Source organism: Mizuhopecten yessoensis, unplaced genomic scaffold (genome assembly GCF_002113885.1).
Source record: "Mizuhopecten yessoensis strain PY_sf001 unplaced genomic scaffold, ASM211388v2 scaffold11153, whole genome shotgun sequence".
In the NCBI taxonomy this organism is placed as follows: Eukaryota; Metazoa; Mollusca; class Bivalvia; order Pectinida; family Pectinidae; genus Mizuhopecten; species Mizuhopecten yessoensis.
Genome location: NW_018408906.1, coordinates 30,431 through 57,667, shown reverse-complemented (window position 1 = coordinate 57,667; position 27,237 = coordinate 30,431). Strand labels below are relative to the sequence as shown.

The window sequence follows — 27,237 nt, the reverse complement described above, 5'->3', positions numbered from 1 at the left end:
GCTTTTTTTGTCACTCAAATCATGTGGAACGTTCAAAATATCAGTTTAAGAATTGAAAACGATATTCGGCTTAAAAAATCTTCAAAACCGTTGACAAAATCTGATTTTCCATTAGTTTATCGAAGGACCTAAAAAGTTGGTTTAAGCACAGAACCTGCGTTTAAGTATGAGACAGTTTTAGTGAATACTACCCATAGGGCCTCCGAACTCTTGACAGACGGGCGGTAGAACGAACCAAGGACGTGTTCGTTAATGCGGAACAACCGATTCGGCTGTTCTTGAATGTTACATTTTCTGTCAAAAGTTTATGCATGCCCTGTAAGGCTTTGTGAAAACAACATTGGATTACTAGGGTCGACCTTATTTCATAAACGATCAACTCTGGTCGAACCGGTTCAAGCGTTTTGATCGCGATAAACGAAAGCGGTCCGGATAACGAGCTTTCTGGTCAAAGGTAGTTATCGTTGTAAAAATGATGTCGAAAGTTTACACAAACAATTGAATATGAAAAGAATTTGTATATTTTTTCAAAGATACATATAAACATATAAATATAAATTATATACAAAAATTTCAAAAAGTCATTAATAATAATGTAGAATTGTAGGCAAAATATATATATCTTCCAAAATATATATATAAAAAGTCAAACAAGGTTGAAAATAATCAGTATGTTAATGTAAAATATAAGTTATGTACTAGCACTTCATTTGCTAAAAGCGTTTTGATGCTCTGTATGTTTGCTTAGGAAAATGGCTAAATGGCTATTTGATTCCTATTGAAGAGGTTTTAACACATTTAACTGTTAAGTAAGTGACGCCTCAATCCCCCAACCCCTTTTGCAACGCGTATTGTTAATATACGACCAGACACATAGACCGGAAAATGTGTATCTCTTCAATGTTGGAAATGTTTGCCAGACCGAAAAACAACGGTGTATTGTCATCAATTTGAAGGAATCCATCTCTTTAGTAACTTGCGTCTGAAACCAACGAATATTTCGATTGTTCGAGTTTGGTATCTGACATCACAGGACTGTCAATGCTGAACTTTGCGTCAGGGTCGAACGACTTCCCTTGCATTTGCTGATAGAGTTTCTTAACACGACTTGGCTTGACGTGATATCTAGCGGAAGGGACCTTGGTTCCGCGGTTCGCTATCTTTTTCACCGCCATGGCAATAGCGGGAACTACTGTGTCCTTCCGCTTCACACCGCGGAATTTGTCACGTAGATTCGCTCCGTACTTCCGGATTTTCATGTCGTCTGACAGTGAGTACTGGTCAACGGGTGCTAACTCGACGAAAGGCATTGAATGGAAAACGGCCATCTACAACACATTACACATCACATGTACTTAGCATATTTACTATATATATATTCAAACTGTATAGTTAAGAAAACACCATTTGCTGCAACACTACATTAAAAGTTATCTATTACTGACTTAGGAATTTCATGCAATCCCATCGGCTGAAAACTGCTTTGCTGACCTAAAATTATGCTTTGTTGACCTTGATATATAACTTTAATAATGAAATATCCATCGGTATGGTCTCCAGCGACGATACATACAATCTTCCTTGTGTTGATGAATCAATTTATTAAATCCCTGGTTAATCTAATTCTAGTAAAGCCAGATCTCAACGGGGGTAAATAGTTCTATACTGTAACTTCTGACATAAAATTATGTGCCATTTCATTTCTTTGCATAATCATTCGTGTAAATACATTATAAAAGATAGATTTAAATTTAAACGAAAAGCATAGCCTACTAACCGATACAGACGTTTCAATCATTTTGGGAAGAGACGGCGGAAGCTTATGACGTATTTTCCGCTTGTATGATTGGCCGAGTATGGCACTTGAGTTCAGCTTCTTTTCCATCAAATCGTCTTGGAATTGCACTTCCTCTTGGACAGCCTCTTGTTCTACCTGCGTTTCTACTCTAGGGATGCCAACTTTCTTCATTTTCGCTAGAAGATTCTTCCATTTCGGTGCTTTGCTTTGGTTCAATACTTTTAGTGTTCTCGCAGATCCAATTCGCTTCAAATCTCTCGGTATCCGAGCATCTTCATCGAACTTCTTTGGCTTATAAGGTGGTTTGATCGGGTCCCACCTTTCTCCAAAGGTTCCTATGTATTGGCCACCAAGTGTCCACAGTCGAATTGAACAGTCGGCACTGCAGGTACAGACAAACTTAAATTCGTCAATGAAGACGATACTATTAACTACTTTTGTATGGACTTTAAAAGAGTTCACAAGTAAAGGCCATTGTATGGTCCTCCTTGGGTTACTGTTCAATGGTGGCGGTCGATTAAGGATTCCGTCTGGCCTGGGATCTTTAGTGTTAAAGCTAAGCGGGGGTTCTCGCGAATCATGTCCATCTACCAACATAAACATGAAGATTTCAAATAACTCTTTCCATCGTGTCGCTCGCTTGCTGCTGGTGTGTTTCTCTCTGATGCAGTATTCTGTGATGTCCCAAGTTTTTAGATACCCTGCCGTGTCTGCAGTGAACAAATATTTGTTTTCTGAATCGGATGCAATAGCATGGACGCCCTCGCCGACTTTGTGTGAAGCATTGAACTGGCCCAAGAGACCTCCTTCATGATGCATTGACCAGGCTCTTACCCAGCCCTCTGCACCACTGGTAAAAAGAACAGCAGTTTGTTTATCCAAGTTATCTCGATTTTCTAAGAAAATCATTTTTTCTACAGACGCCTCGTAATTTTTACAGATTTCATCGTAACCATGTCGGCTGCTCGGCTGCTCAGAGGTCGGTGTTGGAGTGTAGACTTGCTCATCAAACAGAGGCATAAGAGGATGCTCACATGGTGTCTCCATCCTACAGAATTGTTTCGAAAGTCTGCTCCCATTTCGACTATTAGTTTCGCGTACCTTGCTTAGAAGTCCAACTCCCACTCTGATACCTTTCAAAGAGCTTCGTTTACTCGATTTCATTTTTCCAGCAGCATCATCTAATGCCATTACATCTTCCTCTATCAGTGAATATCTTCTCTCGTCCTCTTCGTCCTTCATTGACTTGAATTTCGTATTGTTTTCCGTGGAAGGTTTTGTGCCCTTGAATGCATTCAGCGTGCAGTAGGCTTGGCCAGTGTCCCTTGACCATATGACGATGTCCCCGTCATAAGAACCTGTCGCAATGATGTTTGGTCCCATGTATGACATGCAGATGATGTCCTCGTTGTGTTTGGCCTTCCACTCTTTCCGGTATTCCTCTCCACCCCCATCCAAGTATATGTGCACGGTGCGACTCCATCCGGTGACGTAGATCCGATGTCGCGTGCTCACAAGACCTGTCACATCCAGGCCGCCGGGAGTGTTGAATGTTTGTAGGCACGCACCGTTGTTGAAGTTCCAGACTTTAACGCTGCCGTCTCGCGCACCCGTGATAAGGCGTCTTTCTGGTCCGTCAAACGTGATTGCTGAAATTTCGACAGGTATGTCCACACCTCCTTCAGTGTGTGTATGGGCATTTATAAATTGCATGACCTTTTCACCATTCCGCACGTCCCAAACACTGACAACTGAATCATAACAGGCGCTGACAACGAATCGGAAGGTCTTGTTGTAGAGCGCTGCGAAGATTGGCTTATTGTGGGATGTGACTTCTATTGTGTTCTCCTCCTCAAAATGCTTCTCCAGAAACGCTAACTGGTTCGTACCCAGTACCAATGTCTGCGTTCCGGGGTTAAAGCAGACGGTGGAAATCGGGAAGGGACCTAGCTTTATCACGCGTCCACTGAGTTGTTGGATACAAGTTTGGTCCTTCATGTCGAAAACACGGATGCTTTTTCCCTTGTCAATACTGATAATTTGGTTCTTGGAAGAGTTGATGATTATATGGGTTATTGGTTTGGAGTGTCCCTTTAATACGACAATAGCCTTGCTATTGACATACGGATTCCACACCCGCACAAGATAATCCATCCCGCCAGTGACTATTATGTTGTTGTATTGACAATAATCAAAGCTTAGAATGCCTTTGCTTACCTTGAACACCGTGGAAATCTTTTTCTTTTCTATGTCTGCCAGGTATAATGAATTGTTCGTGCTCTGGCAACATGACACTACACAATCCAATTCTGGAATATAACCAATCTGAGATACCCAGTCATCATGAACCCTGCTAAATTTGTATGCTTTAGCACCAATGAAAAATCCTCGAACGACTTCCGGCAAATTCACTTTCTTGTATGCGTCTTTGCTACCAACTGCTCCGAACGGCCCCCCGCGCAGCGATGAGTCAAACTTGATGGCAAACGTGTTACCATCTGTATCGCCCCACAAAAGAACGGCATAATTCATGTCCCGCAGGTTAGCCCAGAAGTACATTGTCGTTATGCAATTCTCAATACCGACTATATGATAACGTTTGATGAATTTATTGGCCTGAAGGTCGAAAATGATGATATCCCTGTCAGTGGATGTGACTGCTAACATGTTGACATTATACATGCATGCCATATCCGTCAGCCAAGGCTGGGTGGCGCGGTCCAAACTAGAATGAGTATTGAAACTTCGGATGCGTTTCATCTTTAAAGTCCAAAATATGAGGGTGCCTTCCTTACTGAGAGTAACATATCTACCGTTAGAATAGTCCAGTTTAGCTAGGGGCACAGTACGTTTCTGAATCGACGGGAGAAGCGCGACCCTCACTATGATGTCGCGATGTCTTGACGGAACGTCCCGGGTTTCCGTTGGAAACGGTTTTTCCCTCATCATTTCTATCATTTGGTTTTTCTCCTGATATTCCATGAGATTGTACGTGACATACTCTTCCCAATCTACAACTCCGTCACAGTTAGCATCCACTTTCATGAACAGAGTTTCTATCTCGTTATCAGTAAGATGGCCTCCCACTGTTTTCTTGATGGCTGCTCTGAACTCATGAGGCTCCAGCCCAGGTTCTTGATCTGTATCAGCCTTCTCAAATATTTCTTGTAATCGCGCATATTTAATCTCGGCCGCGATTTTATCCGGATTAAAATCTTCCCTACTGTGTTTTGAATTCTTTTTTGATTTCTCCAACAGTGAATATGCACTGTCGTCGGCCGTAAGTCGTCGTGAAGATGATCCTTTTGCCGATTGAATTCGTGGCAACTTCAGACCACTCTTGGAGTTTGTATGCGGTACGATGCTTTGTCTAGCGTAGAACCTCGACTCTCTTCTACGTTTCGGATTCAGCTCTGGTGGAAGAACTGACTCCATCGCGTTTCCTTACATCCGGTGACTAGCGTGTTCCCTGTTCAACGTCTCCATTTTGTCTGTTGTCATGGCATGTTTTAATGACGTCTTCAGCTGGATGTATTATGACGTCACAATTGCAATAATGAGTATTTTTGTTGTAAAACAAAGTAAGAGTTGTGTCCTCTTGATTCATTTACAACGTGTTTGTTGTGTGTGACATTTTGTTCATCTAATGTGGTAGTTTTGCTTTGTTGAACTTATTTATATACAATGCATTTGATACATGTAGAAAACGTCATAATTCCATATGCTATCTGCTGATGTTTGCGTGTTTAGATTCTGTAATCGTTATAAGCACTAGCAGTGAAATCTTTTACGTTACATTATTTTCCCTCGTTGGTTCTAATTAATTTCTTTGCTGAACTTTTAATGTTTTCCTGACTTCGTTTTCCGTTACATTCTTACAAAATTCGGCTCACATCCAGAATTTTCCCCAGCACTTCTGTTGGTAACTTTTATATATAATTATCCTTTTATGATAGTTCTAACCATAAGAAGTTAATTTGACAAAAACAAACTTTAAAGCTCATATATGTCCGTGTCCAAACAGAGCAAATAATTTTAAAAAAATCCACATATCAGCTAATACAGTGATCTGTTTCTTTAAATCAACACTTGGCTAGGTGTGCTACTAGGTATTGCAGTTATTCGGACAATTCTATGTCCCTGTCTCACCTAAGTTAACGCCACTGTACCGAAATCGGAACACTTTTTAGATAAATATCAATGTTCTTTATACCATACTATCAGTTCGAAAAATGTTTGTTCATTTTTCATTAATAGATACTATCCACTTTTCATTTCTATCATCACAATTTGATATTTCGGGCGCGAGGTTCTATAAAAAGAACGCGAAATACCATCACAGTTACGTATCTGGCCCTTGAATCGGCGTTAATGTACCCTGAATTAAAGGGCCTGAAAGGGACACTTCTGTTATTTGGGCGAATATTTGGGGATAAACGATCAATATCGGCAGAAAATATGCATAGTTGAAATAGTCAACGAGGGTTCTGATTAAATTTCTTTTCATAGCTAGCATGTTTAGTTTTGATAAAATAGTTATAATACAAATAATAAATAGCGTCGCACGGCACGGCACGTAAATCAGGATTTTTTGGGGAGTAAATTATTCTAATCTTCATATTGTCCATGTCACGATAATCAGTAGTCAAGAAACACCTTAGGCAGCATCTGCTATCTCTATATTTAAATGAGTAATGTTATTCACACAGGTAACTGTCAAAAACTACAAAGTTTTTGTGAACGTGTTGTAACCTTGTACTTTGATGTAATTTTTGTACATATATATATGCTCAATTATATTAAAACTGTATTCCTCAGGGAAAGAATGCTGTGTGTACGAATGAGCAAAGAGTTTATGTGTCAAATAGTTTGTTTATTGTTTTTATCTGTATAATAATTTGATATTATTCACGATACGTTCGTTCAGATATCTAGTCAGCAGGTTAGTCTGATTACCAACTATTCATAAACAATAGTAGCTTTCTGTAATCTTACATAATGTTTATTTTGTCCATGATTTTGTAGTTAGCATAATAATCTGTTTTAATGTCAGTTTACATGTTTGTATGATGTTTGTTAGGGCCATATGGAAGATTAGTCTTGTACTAAATATGTAACCCTCCTTAAATAAAGATATTATTATTATTATTAGGCCTATTACAGTTAAATGTCATTAAAATATTATCAAATGAGGTTACGTTGTACGCTCGCACATTGTGCTCGTAAAAATATAGATTCTCTGTGAGAATAATGACTCTTAATTAAAGAAAAGTCCCCCAATCAGACACATATATTGTCATTCTGACAAAGGGTAATTAGACAGAAAATCTTAAAATTAAGCTATCAAAATTGATGTTGCCGGGACTTCAACTTTTTTGAAACGAGATGTAGCAAGCAGACGACGGAAAACTTCGGGAAATCCCGTGACTGGTTTGTTTTCAAGATGGCCGTCGAAGGCGAAAGCCTCGAGTCGCTTCTTAGTAAGTTGCTTCCTGTTGTCGAAGATTGCCGCTTTATGATCGATTACATTTCAATTTTTATTTGGGCGGGATCATTAGTAACTCGTCGATGATGATTTTGTCAATGAAAGATCATCAGTCGGCAAACCGTACGCACATGTCAGCATATTATGACGTGTGCATGTGCCGGTGGGTCGGGTGGGGGAGGGTCTCAAAATCAAGTTGTAGCAAATGAACATGCCCAGCACTGAATAGTTATATCTGTTAAATGTTTGCTTGTTTAATCTAAGTTAACAAATACTTATTTAGATCACGTGTAAAATTAATGTAACCACCTTTTATACATTAACAAGTATGCAAGCAACCAGAATTGCACTGGTTTTGGATATTATCAACAGAATAAATAATAGGGCCTACACCAAAAAACGCTGATTGCATCGATAAATTATCACTTAGAAAAGCCAAATTTGGGTCTTGTTTCATTAGACGTTCATGTCACAAATTGTGTTGTTTGTCATCACAGGTTTGAGATTAAATCACAATAACGTGACCGTGTTATTTAAATTATTTCATAAATGATCGAATAGGGATTGAACATTTATAGATACATATTAGTGTTCAAATATAGATATTCCCAAATATGTCCTGTTTTTACAATGTCTCTATCGTCAGTGCAAATAGCATGTCTGTAAGTGTAATGTTAGGTTCACTGTTTAATATCTAAACATTTTCATCTTCTATAGTTTCATGCATGATGCAAAACGGCCATATATAAACATGTTATGAACTCCATCCACTTTCCTTGTAGCCTTGTGTTAATGTTATAAACCTATTCTATTTTATGTCATCAGTCTCATCAAGTTGACTTCTTCATGTATACTGAATTTAATCTCTTTTCAGGGTTAGACACTAACTTTTTTTGCTTAGTAGTCCACAGGACTAGTTGAATAGATTATTTACTAGTCCTTCGTCAATGTAACTAGTCCAAGATTTCCTGATAGTGAAACATCGTGATCTCCAGCACGAAACATCAAAAGTAATCGACTGTAGGGGACCTAAAATAACTTACTGCCATAAAAATATGGTAAAGTTTTAGGAAAATTTGGACAGTTATCATGCAATATATCTTATTTTAAGCTATTTTCTAAATTTAAAAAAAGAAATATTCTTATTTTATAAAAAAAAAAAAATCACAAGTCCAAAGGACCAGTTAGGTTAGGTGATTCACTAGTCCTTGCTGAAATCTAATAGTCCAGGACTAGCGGGCTAGTGTTAGTGTGGACCCCTGCTTTTAATTTTGAGGGATGAAATTTCCATGGTGTAATAACTGTAACAAATTCAAAGGGTTTCAATTTTGGGCAATACCTTTGATTGTCAATAGTCCTTTATCTATATAGTTGCAGACAATATCGCATGTATTGATTATTTCAAATGTTCTGAACACGAAAATGCAAGTGACAGTGAAGAAGTGACAATTAACAATGGAAATAATGATTAATTGTCGTTGGCTATATAATATATTTATAATTTTCATTATTCAGACAAAGCGACCAACCCTGCTAGCCGAGATGAAGATTGGGACCATATCATGGCGTTCTGTGACCAGATCAACAAGGAACTGGAGGGGCCACAGATCTCTCTGCCCTTACTGGCTCACAAAATACAGTCCCCACAGGAGCAAGAAGCACTGCTGGCATTGACGGTAAAGTTAGAAAAAGAGCCCAGGGGGGAAAAAATCAAAGCAGACTATTTTTTTACGATGCTTCATTTAATAAATATTGAAATAATTCACGAGGTTATTATCAATCACGTGTTTACGTAGTGTTAGACGCAAGATCAACATGTGAAAGTGAGCCGGGGAAAAAACATGCTGAACAGTAAGCATATGCGATTTGAAAGAAAAAAACTAACAGAACTTACATGGAACGGAGCTTAAAATTGAAAACTACATTTACGTAATAGTATGGGGGAAACTCGCCGATATGTCGAAATGTAAGTTGATCGGCGATTCTTTGGAACAGGAAGAATTTGGCTAAATTTTCTTTGTTACAGTTACCTATTTAATAATACTTTTCACACAAACTCAGGTAACAACACAGTATGTATCAATTGTATCTTTTAATGATGTTTGACATGAATAAATGTGTTGATCGTCGTTTGTCTTTGAGTTCCGTGTACCAAGGGAGATTATCTTGTGTCCAAGATGGCGGTCTGCCAGAATCGTCGATCTTTTCATGAAAAAAAGCCTGATAAATATTTATAGTCGTGGGTCAAAATAAACATTGAATTCCCTTGACACAGGGATTCTTCATGCAAAGTCGGAAAACAAAGAATTTAGTGAGAAACACATACCATATGGGCCTGAATAATTGCACTACATATTTGAATTAACTGAAAACTCTCCTTGCAAATTGACTCAACATTTCAATACAAAGGGTTGCATGAAGTAATTGAAATGTAAGATATCTACAATTATAGGTGTTTGACTTAAAGTGTTCACAGAGTTGCTCCAAAACTGACCTTAATCATAACTGCATGTGGTATAAGATTTCATTGAATATCATCTTAATGATCCTTTTTTTCTTCCAGACTGTTGAAGCCTGTGTAAAAAATTGTGGCAAATTGTTTCATCAAGAACTGGGAAAGTTTCGATTTTTAAATGAAATGATTAAAGTTGTATCACCAAAAGTAAGTAAATCATATTATGTAAAACTTAATTATTTTGCAGTTGAGATTTAATGATAAATATTAATATTTCGACGTTAATCCGTCTAAGGGATTGGATACAGTGTTTTACAACTCTGTACAGCCACTCCCTAATAAGCTCAAACACAATGTTCAGTACAGTAGAAGTATATTTACATTTCCACTGCAAGTTCCTCTACCTAAGAATTTGCATTTATAGGGCTATGAGCTCAATTGGATCAGCGTCATTTTGAAGCTTCTCCTCCCACCTCGAAACATCGAGACAACCACTAAAAGCAAACATTTAGATGACGTTAGGCTGTTCAAGTAATTCTGTTTGCATTGACGACATAAACACTTAAATATCAGAAATATAAGGGAATATTTGTATTCAGGTCAATAATAAATAAAAATTCAGAATGTAAATATAAGGATTGAACGGCAGTTTTCAATGTTCATGCTGGTATGAATGCAAATCGGTTACGTACATATTTACCATGAAGCCCTTCATGGAATATGTAAGTTACCCTTTTTTCTTTTATACCAGTATGACATTGATCTAATTCGTTCAATCCTTGTATACAATTTTGAAATACACCCTGCATTAAATCAAATCTATCATTTATTGCAATTTTATTCTAAGGTAATTAGACTTGTAAGATTCTGTTGCATAATTTGTAAAGTTTTTTTCTATAAAAATTTTAATAAACTTAACGTATTAAGGAAACTTATATCTGGAATATTTACATCAGTTTCAATAATGTATCTTAGATTTGGGCATGGTGGCAAAATTTGCTTGAATCCATCAACTAACTTGACCCTTTCACCATCGTAGACCATAATGGACTCCTCCCCATTAATGCATGGTAGAGTCTACTAAAGTTACCTAGGGGTGAAAGGGTTAACTTACCCTGGTAAGTTGAACGGATGGTCGTTTTATCCAAGTTAATGTATCTTTATCTTTATCTTATCACCAGTAATGTTTGTGTTTTTCCTGTCAGTATTTAGGTAACAGAACCACAATGAAAGTGAAGAAAAGATGTATAGAGCTAATATACAGCTGGAGCAGGGGATTGCCACATGAATCCAAGGTTTTAGAAGCTTACCAAATGTTGAAACAGCAAGGTATCGTCAAGGAAGATCCAACATATCTGGATAAGGTACGGAAAATGTGCGGAGACAATTTTCTGTGTTGATTTGGTCAGGGGTAAAAATGGTTGGGGAAACATCAGAAAAACCAGCCATAGGAACATTCAGAATGGAAATTTGTTTCGTGTTTCTTTTTGTTGTCCGAAAGAAATTTTGTGCTATAGTTGTAATTATAACCAGCTTTACAAGTGATTTTTTTGAATGAATTTTCAGGCTGCTGATGCTGTGGTCCCATCAAAAGCCAGAACAGCATCATTTGAAGATGAGGAGAAATCTAAGGTATTAAATCTAGATATTATAATAATTAGAAAATGTGATGTTGATTTTAATTTCCGGTAGTTTTCACTTTATCCGCTATTAATGGACAAATGCAAAATTCAGGTATTTGCATAAAATATCATATACACATATGTATAAGGTATTTATTTGCCTGTTTCTTATTAAATTTCGTTTTATTCGCAAAAGAAGGATAAATTCATAATAAAATAGAACACAAACTTTTATGATAAGCATGCAGATAAATACACAAAAATTCAGATGCGGAAAGATCTTACAACAACTTTGCAAAAAATTACATTATATGTGAAAAGCCAAAGAAAAGGTATCTTAACAGAACCCTTTTCTATCCATTTAGAAAATAAAATTCCATTGATTTGCATTAAAAAAAGTGGTCCCTTTTTGGTTCAATGTTTGAAGCTGGCTGCATTATTTACTGGGAACAAAGATGGCTGGATTATCTAGGCTCAGCTGTATGTTGAATTAATGTTATGTCATTTTATTTGCAGTTATTATCCAAGTTATTGAAGAGTAAAAATCCTAACGATCTTCAGGCTGCTAACAGACTGATCAAGAATATGGTAAAACAAGTAAGTAATATTTTGTAAACGTCAGTATCATTATTGGTCTGTTACAATCTGAAATATACAGGACCTTAAAACAAAGTCCTATTGCATCTTAATGTTCTGAAATGGGAACACCTGTCAGATCATTTTCATCAGGGCTGTTCCAGATAAAAATGTGTAATATAGGTATTATGATTTTATGTGTAAGAGTGGTGGGCTCTAAAATCTTTTTTTTTACATCTGAAAAAGATATTTACATTCAGTTACAAAAAAATGCCTTTCTGGCCCCGATTATATGATAATTACTTTATATCAGCCAAACAAACAACAGTAATTTTAATAATCAGGTTGGGCTTGAAACTGTAAAAATTTTGTTTTGGAAGAAAATGTAAACACTGAGATTTAGCTTATTCAGATTTGTTGAATTTTGAAAAACCTGTCAAAACGTTTTACTGAAGGTGCAATTTTAAAAATACACGTATAAAAGTTTGAAGCTTCAAAAGTTCTGTTAATCGCTTCAAGATTCCTCATATGCTAATTTATGGCATGTTCTTTGCAGGATGAATCAAGAATGGAGAAAGTTTCGAGGCGTATTAACGAATTGAAAACTATCACCATCAATGTAAAATTATTAAATGAAATGGTGTCTCATTTTAAACCTGAGGCATCGTCACAGTCCGATAGAGATATGATGAAGGTGAGTAAAAATGTTAAAAAAAAATTTAGATTTAGTTCATAAGAACATGTACAGGACAACAGAATCACAATAATGGGTTGATGAAATACAAATGCTCAAGATTCTTAAATACAAAGACAATTTTTTCTACCTTTTAAACACTGAAGAATACCTGAGGTAAAAACTAAAATATTTCAAGTGCAGATTTGTGCGCTTCCTATCAGTTAGATGTCATCTGTTTGTAAAGCTCGACTCTTTGTTACCGTGACGATTTAATCATACACTGTGCTTGATGGCTGAAGTGAGTGTTCTTTCTGGTTACAGGAGCTGTATGAATCTTTAGAGAAGCTACGCCCGAACCTTTTCAGACTAGCTAGTGATGCTGATGAGAAAGATAATGATGGAATCTGTAAGTAATTAAAAAAAGTTTCAATCCGAAAAGTACGGTATGTTGTATTCACAATTTTGTGATTGGGAAACGATTAAAATCTAATTGGGAATGGGGCCGAAATAACTGCCTTATGTAGAGAGAAAAAAATCATGGTTTTCTTTACTTTTAAAGATTAAATAATATTGCTCATTGTTTTATTTTCTAGCGGAGATATTGAGTTGTAATGATGAAGTAATGAAGGCTATGGGCGAGTATAAGAAGACGGTGGAGGGTGTGTCAGAAGACAATAGTGAAACAGCTAAAGGTGAGACTACACCCTTGTTACCAAGAACTATTTCGTTATCTTAAGACCACTTGCTTATATTAGATTAACAAATGTCATTATACTTCCCCCCCAGTCCCTTAAAGTAAGGTGGAAAATCTGAAGCAAAATTGTTTGTCTTAATAATTAAAACAGGACATACCCTAATAGACCCCTTTCAGATTTATAGCAAGATTAACTTTGATTCATAAACCCTGAAATGCACATGTCATTGGGATCAATAATCTTAATATGAAATGACACTGAATGTATTTTCGTGATTGTGCTTCCGTCAACAAAGCATACAGCTTTGTATTAACATTAGTTTTTGTAGTCGTGTAGAAAAGTTCATATTTTTATGTTTCTGGCTTTGTGGTTTGGTCATGGTTCGTACAGCAGTGAAATGGGCTGGTATTGAGGTTAGTTCCCAAAATGTGTACTGGAAAATAAAATTATCCTGTACAAGTACATTGTACTGGAATTTACTCAATATCCCTGGAAAAGAGCTGTATTATATATTGGGAGACTGACTATATATTTGTTTTGGAGGACTGTTTCAAAGCTTTGTGTTGAAAGCACTTGATTGTAAAAAGATCATTGATTGCTTAAAATCTTGTATTTTGTTTTAAAAATTTAGGAAAAACGTGATTTTTTTCTTAAAAGGCTGTATTAACCATGTATAGCCATATACCACTGTAACTTATATCTATAACAAGAATAGTTGATGTTAGTTTTACTTGTATTAAAAAGGAATGACATACAATACCATTTGTTATTTTGGAAGAAATTTTTCTGGTAAATTGTTAGTTTATCATATGTATTGTCAAGCAAATTGTGAAAAAAAAAAAATACATGTATTGTGAAATCATTTGTTTTTGGTGGCATTTTTTGTATCATATCATGAATGTTGAATGGTTTTAACTCATTCACCCCTGAAATTTCATAATGAACTATTCCAACCTTTGAATTGGAAGAGTCCGACTGTGTCTTCAGGGGTGAATGAGTTAATCAAGGGATTTTATAACAAACTTTTGTGAAAGTATGATTGTCAGTAGAATTCAGGATAAACATTACAAGGTATTAAATTACTGATTGATAATCGCTGTATTATAATTTATTGTCACACCAGATGTTGCTTTCAGTTATTTAATATGGTTCATCATGGAAAATCAAATGAATTACATTCATTTTGAAAGAGAAAAAAGGAAAATGCATCATAAAATTAATACATGTCCCTCTTCAGAAGGGGTTTTTGAAAGTCATGAAAATAAGGTGCTATAAAATACATGGTTTCACAGTATTGATTACAAGATAAGGTGTACCTTGGAGGTCCAGGTTTTATGTTTTTCATCTGTAACTATAGATAATATTACTGTTGCATATATATATATATATTCTGACTAACAGCTTCATATAATTATTCAGATGCTTATGGTATATGGGTTTGTTGTCTCTGTATTGTTTTGTATATATGTTCTGACTGATAAGTCAACTGACTTAAAGTAATGAAGAACTTGAATGAATGAAACATGTCAAGGTAATGCATTGCAGTGTAAGATCTACTGTCTGAACTTAGATAGTTTGTAGTTTTAGTGTGCTCTAACACTTTAGTGGCCTGTACTTTGCATAGGACAACAATGTTTATGAATGCATGCAGCGAAATTGTGACATTTTAAATGTACCTGGTACATGTATAGACCTTTCAGATAGTCCGAACAGATGTCTATTCCGTCTTTGCGTATTGCAGAGTTATCTTCTCTTGGGAGCAGGTATTCATTGTTACGTCACTTGTTTGTGAGAGTAACGTCATCAATTTTTGAGAAAACGACGTAATTTTCTCACACAAACCAATGACGTAACAATCAATACCTGCTCCCAAGAGAAGATAACTCTGCAATACGCAAAGACAATAGATATAAAGGGTGATTACTTAATTACAATATTTCAGGTATAAAAAATGAACCTTGTTAGTCCAGACAGTTTCCAAAATAATCTTACTCCCAAATGCAATTGACAAATTTCATTAGTCCAGACAATTTTCCTTAAATTAATGAAATATATATATATTATTTTGAAATGTCAAGTAGTTCTTGAATATAAGCAACTGCATTTTAATCAGTACAGCTAGTTTTCCACCATTTTATGTAACCTGTGTTGTACTTATAGCGTTTCTCTTTAGTGTGTTATAAATATAGATGATGATACTTTAGCACCTTTTTACCTTGACCTATCCCCATGCACCCATTTTAGCCAATACATCAGCCCTGCTTGATCTTGCACTGGACCAGTCCAGTCCATCCCAGCCGATGACCAGTCAGTCCGAAGGCAATGCAGACATTTCCCTCATATTGGATGGCCAGTTTCAGTCTCTAGGTAACTCACTGGTCATTGACAAATGTCTCACACAGTCAATTTAGCATTAAGTTATGGTCGACATTTAGCAGCATTCCTGTTGATCATGGTTGTCTGGAAGACAAGTATCACGATGGCAAGGTTTAAACAATGTTCGTATACTAATTATGCACCTATATTGGTCATGGTTTTCTGAAAGGTAAATATCTCTTTATCACTGAAGCAGGATCCTGTCAATATTTATCGGGTACTGCTTTAATTTTTTGGTCAGGGATATAAACTATCAGTGTTTTACAGTCAAATATTACTACAGGAAGTTGCAGGGATTAAATAACGTCAAAAAGATTTCTTGGAAATTTTTTAAACACAAATTTCTCTTTTAAGTTTTTGCAGGGTTTTTTTATCTTTGGTACCGATTTTCCTGTAAAATACTTGATTTTTTGTTATTATATGCCAAAAAATTGTCCTAAATCAGAAATAGTTGGTAATGATCAAATCTCCAGGAATTGAAGGAGTGAGATTTGCCCTTGGATTCATTATGCTTATAGCATTGAAAGTGTCTCAGTCAAATTTGATCATGTCTAGTGTTCTTGACATTGTTAAAAGCTAGTTGCACATTGGCAAAAAGGAGCCTGCTTTTCTTTAACTTTTAACCCTTTCGCCACTGCAGATCATAATGGACTCGCCCAGATAAATGTGTGGTAGAGTTGACTCAAGTTACATAGGGGTGAAAGGGTTAAGCTATTTTAATCAGAATAAATTGTTTATGATACTGTTATCTGTCAACAGTCGACCAACAACTACTTTTGAAAATCACCTGTTTTGGATACTTAGCAGGAACATACACTAATGGATTTAGGTGAACATTGATAATGAAATATTTTCTCGTAACAATTATGCATGTCTTCGAGGTGCTGGTATAAGCAAATGCAGTTTGCTAAATGGAACAGGGTTTTAATGGTTTAGTTTGGTGTTTGGTTAAAAAAACCTTTTTCCAAAGTCTAAATACTCCGGCACTGTAGATGGGAGAACTTGCGCATTGTGATGGTCATTTTGAACCCATTTAATGTTATGAGAACTGGATGTCATTTACAGGTTTACAAGATCCTCAGCCGTCTGACAGATCTGACTCATTACTGGCAGATCTTAACGACATATTTGGAGCAACATCTCAAACATCTAGTGTGGTAAGTAGATGCACAAAACTAAGATTAAACCTACACATTCATGTATTCATTTAACATAGATTGAGAAAACAGTCGTTGGTTTTGCCATACTGTATATATATACTGTATGGTATTTACCACACTTTTGCTCTTTTTGCCCTCTGTAATGAGGCTGAATTTATCGGGGTGGCAAATAATTTGATACAATTTATGATTCAAGGTTTTCCCCACTATGAAGGACGCTATCATCACTATTAACCTATCAAGGATGCATCTTTAACTGGGCAAACACATGCCGGTATATAGTATGTTATCAGAATTAAACTTGTCTAAACCAAACATTTTGTAGACTGATATTTCTGCTCGGAGCAGATCTAGAGAGGTTTGGGAATAACACGGGATCATTATCCATAAGGATATAGGTCCAAAAGACACAGGTACACAGAAGTAACACAAGTTTGATGGGAGCCTGAAGGACATACTCACAATATATATCTGATGGTTGCTGAAAATTTCAGTTTTGATCGTATGAAGTTTTTAACGGAATGAGATTACCTGAAATGATAACTTCTTTCTTCTTGCAACAGACATCTGGTATGGCGTTACCCACCAGTAACATGAGCCAGCCTGTAAATCCGGGCCTCCAGATGGGGGGCCCAGGGATGATGCTGACTAACCCCCAAGGCCCCGTCATGGCACAACTACCGACACAGCCACAGGGACCGGCCGTGCTGCAGGCTAATCAGGCCACGACCAGCATGTTCTCCTCTCCCTCCCTGCTATCTCAGCACCCCTCACAGATGACAAGTCCCATGACCATGGGGGCAGGTCAAGGTAAGTTGCTCCCCCTGTAGATTTGCTCTTCAGATTTGCCATGGTGTCAGTCAGGGTTAGTTTCTTATCTGGAGGGATTGACACGGGATATCACAATGAGGGCAAGTCAGGCCAAGTTTTGACACCTATGGATGTTGAGTATCTACCTTAGGTGCAGTTCAGGTTATGCGTCTTCATTCTTTTGGATTTATGAAGAAGGTTTGTATGGTAGCAACATCTTGTCAGGATAATCTCTTCGTTCGTAGGATTAGGTTAGGGGATCACCACAGGTGAATATCATGGTACGTTATGTCTCAACACCCTAAGGATTTGGCTAAATGGGTTCCCATGGCAGCAGCTGCAGGTCAAGGTTATCTCTTCACCTACATAATGTATGGCATTGGGTTAGGTGTCACCATGGTGGCAGATCAGCATAAGAAATCTTAACCCACTTCTTGGTCTGGAGATGCTTATAAACTATTGTTCTTAAGAAAAAGAGGACTTCATTTCCAGTTTCCATTGAAGTTGTAATTTTCATCCTCCCGAGTTTAATATCCACTCTATAACTATTTAAGTATATTTTTAAGGAAAATTTCATTAAGGGGAGAGAAATGTGTGTAAATACACCATTTCATTGTAAATAGTGTAATTTTAAGAAGAGCAATTTTTTTAAGGGATTACTGTAATTGTAATTAACAGTTCTCGCCACACCTGTGCTCACTGACCATGTGCAGTAAAACTGTTTCTGTATACTGCCACTGATTATCCATGAACATTGGCATAATAAAGGGATTTGGCTTTATATGTAGGGTACCATATAAAAGAATGGTGAAGAATAAAGGGAAGAACAGGACATTGAATTACATTGGCAGTGAGTTAGAAACAATACTATGAACATAATAGAAATTGTGTTAATAAAACCGTGTTGTTTTGTATAGGTACTTTACCAGCTGTAAATGTGAACGCCTCAGCCCAGGTTTTGAACACTCTCGCCTCCAAAGGAATGGCCGACCTGGACCTGCTCGGACAAGATCTGATGCAGCAGAGTCTACCTAAAGAGGCTAAAATTATACCACAAGAAGTTGTGTATGTCACCCCCTTTACACACAAGTTGACCTCGGCTAGATAATAATGTTAATGTTTTGGTGCTTTTATTTCATTTTGTTGTCGTTAATGTGTTACACAATACCAGCAGAATTAGGACTGTTTTATATGCTTTGTAACTTAGTGGAAGGACCATTTGTTTGCCTTCTCCCACGGTCAATCCATCTATCCATAGCACATCTTGGTTAGATCTAGCATTTAGCACCATTACTCCGCTACTGGAAGTCAGTCACGAAATTTCATGTGGGTATTTTCACACTCTATTACTGAAAGTCTAGTCATGAAATTTCATGTGTGGATATATATATATACACGTACTAAGACATCTTGAGAAGTACTGCCCCAATATCTCAAATATAGGTCACTGTGACCTATATATTTCTGCTTCACTGATTTTGGTTAAGTTTAGCTCCATTTTCATCAAAATGGGAGTAGCATATGTATGATTCACAAATCTTTTCTAGTTGTTAAAGATTTCATGTATGAAGAACTATGACTGTATTATCTGTATTTTTAATATTTTTGACAGACCTCAACCAAAGTTGACATTAAACCAAATAGCATCCAAAGGTACAACTGGGACAAACAATACCGCGGCTAACTACAGCCAGTTCGGGTTATCCAGCCAACCAGCCTCCGTCAACACCACGGCAACCATTCCAACCTTTCCCCCAGTCCCCCAGGTGTCCCCTGCCAAAATTACCTCCCAGGAAATACTCTCTCTAGCCGATATATTTGTACCTTTGGAGAAGATACAGCCAAGTAAGTGATAAATATACTTATATGGTCGTACATGTCTGGGGACTTTCATTATATTCCAGCGGTTTTAACAAAGACATCATTTTTCCTCTAATTTTGCCTTTAATTTCAATAGAACAAGGGTCATGTGTATATGTTGATGTGAAGATCAGCTTTGTGAAACTTTCTCTCAGTTCATATTAATTGTTATTATAGGTTCATTGGCTCCTGTGAATGCGTACGATAAAAACGGCCTGAAGATGGTGATACACTGCGGGAAGGATCGCCCGCGGGATGATGTATCTGTGATGGTGGTGTCTGTTATCAGTACCAATACAAACCCGGTGAAAAACTTCAGCTTCCAAGCAGCTGTACCAAAGGTCAGAACTAGCACTTTTATTACAGCTGTACCAAAGGTCAGGACTAGTACTTTCATTACAGCTGTACCAAAGGTCAGAACTAGTACTTTTATTACAGCTGTACCAAAGGTCAGGACTAGTACTTTTATTACAGCCGTACCAAAGGTCAGAACTAGTACTTTTATTACAGCTGTACCACAGGTCAGGACTCATACTTTTACTACAGCTGTACCAAAGGTCAGGACTAGTACTTTTATTACAGCCGTACCAAAGGTCAGAACTAGTACTTTTATTACAGCTGTACGAAAGGTCAGAACTAGTACTTTTATTACAGCTGTACCACAGGTCAGGACTCATACTTTTATTACAGCTGTACCAAAGGTCAGGACTAGTACTTTTATTACAGCCGTACCAAAGGTCAGAACTAGTACTTTTATTACAGCTGTACCACAGGTCAGAACTAGTACTTTCATTACAGCTGTACCAAAGGCCAGAACTAGAACTTTTATTACAGCTGTACCAAAGGCCAGAACTAGAACTTTTATTACAGCTGTACCACAGGTCAGAACTAGTACTTTCATTACAGATGTACCAAAGGTCAGAACTAGTACTTTCATTACAGATGTACCAAAGGTCAGAACTAGTACTTTCATTACAGCTGTACCAAAGGCCAGAACTAGAACTTTTATTACAGCTGTACCACAGGTCAGAACTATTACTTTCATTACAGCTGTACCAAAGGTCAGAAATAGTACTTTTATTACAGCTGTACCAAAGGTCAGAACTAGTACTTTTATTTACAGCTGTACCACAGGTCAGAACTAGTACTTTCATTACAGCTGTACCAAAGGTCAGAACTAGTACTTTTATTTACAGCTGTACCACAGGTCAGAACTATTACTTTCATTACAGCTGTACCAAAGGTCAGAACCAGTACTTTTATTACAGCTGTACGAAAGATCAGAACTAGTACTTTTATTACAACTGTACGAAAGGTCAGAACTAGTACTTTTATTACAGCTGTACCAACGGTCAGAACAAGTGCTTTTATTACAGCTGTACCAAAGGTCAGAACTAGTACTTTTATTACAGCTGTACCAAGGTCAGAACTAGTACTTTTATTACGCCTGTTCGCAATTTTTTTTATGCCTGTTCGCAAATTTCACCACATTATGCAGAAACAGATTTAACATTTTCCACACTTCATGGTTGTAATGTGCAATATACTACCGTAATAATTAAAACAGCTGGTAAATCAATCATGCAGATGATTAAATATTATGAAAATATTAATTTTGACCAACAGGTGATGAAAGTAAAACTGCAGCCACCCTCGGCCACTGACCTTCCAGCCTACAACCCTATCCTGCCCCCGGCAGCCATTACTCAAGTCATGCTCTTTGCAAATCCACACAAGGTAATGATTCAATTTTGTTTGATATATCACACATTGTTCTGTTAATCGGTTAATAATGCAAGCAGATGTATTTATGTCCTGGACTCCAATTTGTATTTTATCTTCTGACAGCTTTTAATTCTTCATCATACAAATTCTGTATTTCTAGGTCAAAGGTCAGTCAAAGATGGGGTGAAGATGTGAATAAAGGCATTTTGCAACGGATAAAATATTTCTTATGGGCAAAAATATTTCAAGGGCACTTGACTTAAAAAATAAACCACATTTTACTACAGTTAAAAAAACCTTCCACTGCTTTACCTATAGATCCTTCATCTTCTCAATAACTCTCATTTTTCAGGAAAATATTCGGTTAAAATTCAAGATAACGTATGTGGCAGGCGTGGAGACACATTCTGACGTAGGGGAGGTGGACACGTTTCCAATCCAGTGAGAATAATGTAAGGCAATGAAGACCACTACAGCCGTCTAGATTGTATGATGTCAGTGTGGCCGCGACAATAAATTACTACACTAGAAGGCCAGGCTGGAAAGGAAACACTACAGGTGTCTAGATTGTATGATGTCAGTGTGTCCGCGACAATAAATTACTACACTAGCAGGCCAGGCTGGAAAGGAAACACTACAGTTGTCTCGATTGTATGATGTCAGTGTGGCCGCGACAATAAATTACTACACTAGTAGGCCAGGCTGGAAAGGACACACTGCAGTCTGAACACAACAACTAATTAACAATCTAGAAAAGATGCAAACCGAACTGAACTTGTCATCCGTTTCGCTTTAATACGTATAGTGTATGGCTGATTCAACTACATCCCAATTGGTTACTGTATGCACTTGCTATAATTGGTCGAACAGACAAGAATTTGACGATAAAGCAATGCGGCCCGTGGCCTGTTCAGCCCATCAGGAAACTGAAGTGGACAATGTACTGATTGAATGTGAATGGATAAAATAAATATTAACGCAACTGTAAGTTGTGAATCTGACCAGTCAAATTGAACAGAATTACATTTGATTGGTCAGTGAATCTGACCGGTCAAATTGAACAGAATTACATTTGATTGGTCACAGACCAAAGTACGGCTTGGAATATATATGTACATTATGAAAAATGAGTCGTTTGGGGAGAGAGGGGGGGGGGGTATGGAAGGGTGAAACCAGTGCTTGCTCAGATCAAACAAACCACCCCGCTGAATGTGGTATTAGACAGTACTGTTTGCATGTGCTGTTCTGTGTAAATAAAAAGTGCTAGTTTATCGGTGAAATCCCAATAGTTTGTTTATGGTAATACACCATTACATGATAAATCTTCGCTAGTTTTTAACAATTGAATGAATTCTTCTGTACCGCTCAAGACTACAGAAACTGGCATATTTTTTCCCACAATTTATTTCCACCTCCTTTTCATCCTTCAACAAGACGGTAAATTTTAAATAGTTAGCAGTTCTAGATATTAAGCATACATGAACAATTCCAAAATTGGGCAAATATGTTTAAAAAAAAACTGAAGGTGAAAACATGGCTTGGTGAAAGTATCACAACTTGTTGTGGAAGTTTTTTTTAACATAATCACAATACAAATGTGGATTTTGTTTTTTGGTTTTGGTCCAGAGGTAGATTTTTTTAATGATAGTCTACAAGCTTGTTTCTTTGTGAAAAGCCCCATTTTCTCATTTACAAAATGTAGTTTATAAACATAATACTGCTTTAGAAGGATGGCTTTTCTTTAATTTCCTGTTGTGCCTAGATTAAATTTCTTAACCTATAGAAGGAAAGCAAAATACTTTGTTGAAATTCTTGTCCATCCGTGAGATTGCTGGTAATGATAACAGCATGTATTCGAGAGAATTTTTCTGTCCTAATCTGTTGGCGAATATTTTGCCTTTATTTGAGAACAAGCTGAAGACCTCAGCAGTTCTTTACATCATACAGAGTATAAGGAAATATTTTATGAAAATATTTTCCATTTAGTTATTTCTGGAGAAAAACTGGATCATATAATGGCAGGTAGTTTTGATTTGAAAATAACTGGCATTAAACTGAAAATAGATGGAAAAGGACAACTAAAGTTAAAACTAAACTATCCAACTTAAAAAAAAGTTGAAAATAAATGTCTGAGGTAAAAAGCTGTCACGACCACCAAAGTGTCACTCTTCGTACTGCAGTGATGGTTTAACCAAGAAGACATCCCTGCCTCCTGGTCTTTGTAACTCCATATGTAATATACTGCAGGGTTTTTCTTTCCGAAGTTTCTGATTTCGGAGTGATACTTGCTATTAAGTAGTGTAAAATAGTTGTGATTTTCAAACTACATTTCAAACCTTGCTATAAACGTCCACCAATAGTAATAGCTATAGATCTAGAGATTGTCTGTATAGCCAGGCTGATTCTAGTCCGAAGAGTTAGGTTTGTGTTTATAACCTTTTCAGCTTGAATGAATCTGTCACGGCCAGGGATAACACAATTTTTGAAAATTATAAATATTTCAGATGGTCCTTTCCAGTTTGCCATGGATTGGATCTTTGGATTGGAAATATTTAATGGTTTTGAACTTATCATCAGTTCTAAAAATATTTCCATAAGATTTTTTCATCCCATTTTCATATTAATTCGGTTTATTTTGGGTATTTGTAGATAAATGATATGCTACACCTAGACTTGAGGAAATGTATTGAACAAAACCACAGACTAGGGGCCTGTTCTTTTATGCTGACCAACCGATTTGTCTGTTTTTAAATGTAACATTTTCTGGTATTAATCCGGGCAGACATGCATATGTTTATGCAAGACTTTGTCATGGCTCGAATGAAAGCAGCATCAGATTCTAGGTCCGACCTTATTTCATAAACGAATAACTTGTGTCCAACTGGACCAGACGTTTGGATCGCGATAAACGAAAGCGGCCCAGGTGCCTCATTATAATGGTCATAAATTAGTACGCAGTCGAGCTTTGGTTATCCAGTCACCTACAGCTTGACTTCAGGATATTCTCTTGCTTTTTTCCAAATTACCTCTGTACAGTAAATCCCTTCGTTTAACAAATGCTTTTCATTGCAATTGAGATGGTGCTATTTCAATATTAATAGTTCTATATCTACTGTATTAATATTAGTGAGATGTTTAATTGGCAAATGCATCTCCAGGCAAACAAACACGAAAATAAATCTCTTGCGAAAATACAGTAATTAACAGCTATCTGTCGTCTAGTTAGCTGGGAACAAAAGTGGCTGCAATAATATAGGTCTATTGTGTATACCAGTGTTTTACAACCATCATATGTTGATGTGTCTGGGCCCCTGTGATTAAAACTAATATAAACGGTAGTAGTTGGCCAAGTGGTAAGAAATGTTGTTTTACGCCGCCGACAGAAGTTGTACATATATTTATGAGAACAAATAGGGAGTTGGTTGATGATGTTTAATCTCAGATGTATTATAATGCTGTATTATCTGTTATTTAAAAGTCATTGGGGACAGAGTGAAGTTAGAGAAACGTCGATCTATCATCATTATAAGTCACAAGCCGTTGGAGGGATCATTATGAAAACAGGCCTTGTGTAAACATAGAGGGAATTGAAGAATGGATGTGGATCGAAAGTAGTGAGATTTTGTTTTCAAGTGCAATATGTGTAAAAATGATTAGCAGTTAACCTTATTTATTTTATAACTATTTCATATGGGAGGAAACCCAAGTACATGAACTTGGTGAAAACTGGCATGGTCAGACAGTGACCCAATACCGAGGTCGTTGCCCCATACTGAGATCATCTTGGTGAAAAGAAAGTACTCCAAACACTGTGTCACCTGACCACCCAAAAAATCAATTTGTAGCAACAGGAATGTAGTATATTGATCTAGTATTAGTGTGAGGGTTTTCCATCTTTTTATTGAACACATTAGAATATATGCTTTTGATAATCATTTAGATATCGCCATTATTGAATTAAAAAGTTCTACATTAAGTTGTAAGTTTTTTGTTATACAAGCAGGTGAATTACATGTGGGGAAAGTTTCATTGATCGCATTTTCTGCGAAAACCAAACCAAGTATTTCAATCATTATAAAAATAAAATATACGAAGAGCAAAAATTATAGTTACCTATCTTTAGCAGTGTATTATGTAATGGAAGAATGATTCTCATAAAATTTGTGATAGACTGCAGTGATACAAAACAGGAAAAAAACCTTATAATCAGAACTGTGTTTTGGTGAGAAAGTGATGTATTTGAATGTGAAGTTATGTATGTTATTATTGATATAAGAAACATCTGTTTCACAATAAATGTGTACATTTAATCTTCTTTGTCTTCTGTGGTTTTTATATACCCATTAAAATATTTACAGTGTGTGTTATGGTATGGGAAGTCTTCCGTGGTTTACTGAAGGTTTCTGAAGGCGATGACGTCCTGCGTCCGTCCGTCAACTTTTTAGCTTAACTGGCCCGAAGGGCCAAGTTAGCTTATGGCATGGTGCGGCGTCCGTCACCCGTCGGTCCATCGTCAACATTTTACTTTTAAACAACTTCTTCTCAGTAACCAAAAGGCCTAGGGTGATGATATTTGGCCTGTAACATGCAGGGATAAAGGGCTACCACGTTTGTTCAAATACATGACCTTGACTTATATTCTAGGTCACAGATATCAAATATGTTTAAAACATTTAAACAACATCTTCTGAATAACCAAGAGGCCTAGGGTGATGATATTTGGCCAGAAGCATGCTGGGATGAAGGGCTACCAAGTTTGTTCAAATACATGACCTTGACTTATATTCTAGGTCACAGATATCAAATCTGTTTAAAACATTTAAACAACATCTTCTGAATAACCAAGAGGCCTAGGGGGCTTAAATTTGTCCAGTAACATGCTGGGATGAAGGGCTACCAAGTTTGTTCAAATAAATGAGCTTCATCCATTTTCAAGGTCACAGGGGTCAAATATGTTTAAAACCTTTAAACAACTTCTTCTGAATAACCAAAATGCCCAGGGTGATGATATTTGGCCAGTAGCATGCTGGGATGAGGGGCTACCAAGTTTGTTCAAATGAATGACCTTGACCAACTTTCAAGGTCCCAGGTGTCAAATGTCCTAAAATCTTCAATCAACTTCTTCTCAATAACCAAAAGGCCCAGGGTACTGATATTTGGCCTGTAGCAATCAGGGCTACCAAATTTGTTCAAATGAATGACCTTGACCCTCTTTCAACCTAATGTCATTGTTTGACATTCAAGGTCACACTGATATTCTGCCTGTAGCTGTATTTTAGTCCACTTTTAAGATTACAAGTGTGAGATTAATACCAGGGGAGCGATGCAGGCCCATTGGGCCTCTTGTTCAGGACTTCTTCTGAAGAACTGTAGGACCTAGGGTCATGATATTTTGCCAGTAAGTACCTGGTATGGAGTGCTATAAAGTTTCCTCATTAAAATGACCTTGACCTACTTTCAAGGTCACAGTGGTCAAATATGTGAAAAATTTCAAACAATAATATCCTAAGAACCTTTTGTATTAGAGTCATGATACTTAGGTATGTTATGTTGACCAGCAGTGCGAATATTTTTTCTAGATTACAGTAATGAGGTCAAAGGTCAACTTTAAATGCATGTCGGGGGTCAAATGTCAACTTTGGTTAAAAGCTTTAACAATCTTCTTCTCAAGTTCCATAAGACCCAGGGTCATGATATTTTGCCAGTAGGTACCTGGGATGTAGTGCTATAAAGTTTCCTCATTAAAATGACCTTGACCTACTTTCAAGGTAACAGCGGTCAAATATGTGGAAAATTTCAAACAACAATATCTTAAGAACCATTTGGACTAGTCATGATACTTGGGTATGTTATGTAGACCAGCTGTGTGATTTTTTTTTTTTATTACAGTAATGAGGTCAAAGGTCAACTTTAAGTGCAAGTCAGGAGTCAAAGGTCAATATGGGTTAAAAGCTTTGAAATAAAAATTTCAAGTTTCAAACAACAATATCTTCAGAACT

The 27,237-nt window shown here is 36.8% G+C and overlaps 2 protein-coding genes across 2 annotated transcripts; one reads left to right on the top strand and one right to left on the bottom strand.

Annotated features, from left to right (window-relative positions):
- Positions 1-594: 594 nt before the first annotated feature.
- LOC110466991 (WD repeat-containing protein on Y chromosome-like) lies at positions 595-5,301 on the bottom strand. The gene is made up of 2 exons (XM_021523834.1): positions 1,778-5,301; positions 595-1,328 (listed from the first exon to the last, which is right to left on the bottom strand). The coding sequence occupies exons 1-2, from the start codon at positions 5,231-5,233 to the stop codon at positions 969-971; spliced, it is 3,816 nt and encodes a 1,271-aa protein (XP_021379509.1). The 5' UTR covers positions 5,234-5,301; the 3' UTR covers positions 595-968.
- A 1,924-nt stretch (positions 5,302-7,225) lies between these two features.
- Positions 7,226-25,552, top strand: LOC110467001 (ADP-ribosylation factor-binding protein GGA1-like). The gene is made up of 17 exons (XM_021523854.1): positions 7,226-7,278; positions 8,799-8,959; positions 9,847-9,945; positions 10,944-11,102; positions 11,305-11,370; positions 11,877-11,957; positions 12,493-12,630; positions 12,934-13,018; positions 13,206-13,304; positions 15,552-15,674; positions 16,749-16,840; positions 17,407-17,653; positions 18,571-18,718; positions 19,266-19,498; positions 19,691-19,854; positions 21,140-21,250; positions 21,591-25,552. Exons 1-17 carry the CDS (start codon positions 7,242-7,244, stop codon positions 21,681-21,683), a joined length of 2,136 nt encoding a protein of 711 aa, XP_021379529.1. The 5' UTR covers positions 7,226-7,241; the 3' UTR covers positions 21,684-25,552.
- Positions 25,553-27,237: the final 1,685 nt, after the last annotated feature.

Coding starts and splice junctions, on each gene's coding strand:
- LOC110466991 (XM_021523834.1), bottom strand. CDS start 5,233: ATGGAGTCAGTTCTTCCACCAGAGCTGAATCCGAAACGTAGAAGAGAG. Junction 1,329..1,777: donor TGATTGAAACGTCTGTATCG/GTTAGTAGGCTA, acceptor AATGTGTTGTAG/ATGGCCGTTTTCCATTCAAT.
- LOC110467001 (XM_021523854.1), top strand. CDS start 7,242: ATGGCCGTCGAAGGCGAAAGCCTCGAGTCGCTTCTTA. Junction 12,631..12,933: donor CCGATAGAGATATGATGAAG/GTGAGTAAAAAT, acceptor TTCTGGTTACAG/GAGCTGTATGAATCTTTAGA. Junction 16,841..17,406: donor CATCTCAAACATCTAGTGTG/GTAAGTAGATGC, acceptor TTCTTGCAACAG/ACATCTGGTATGGCGTTACC.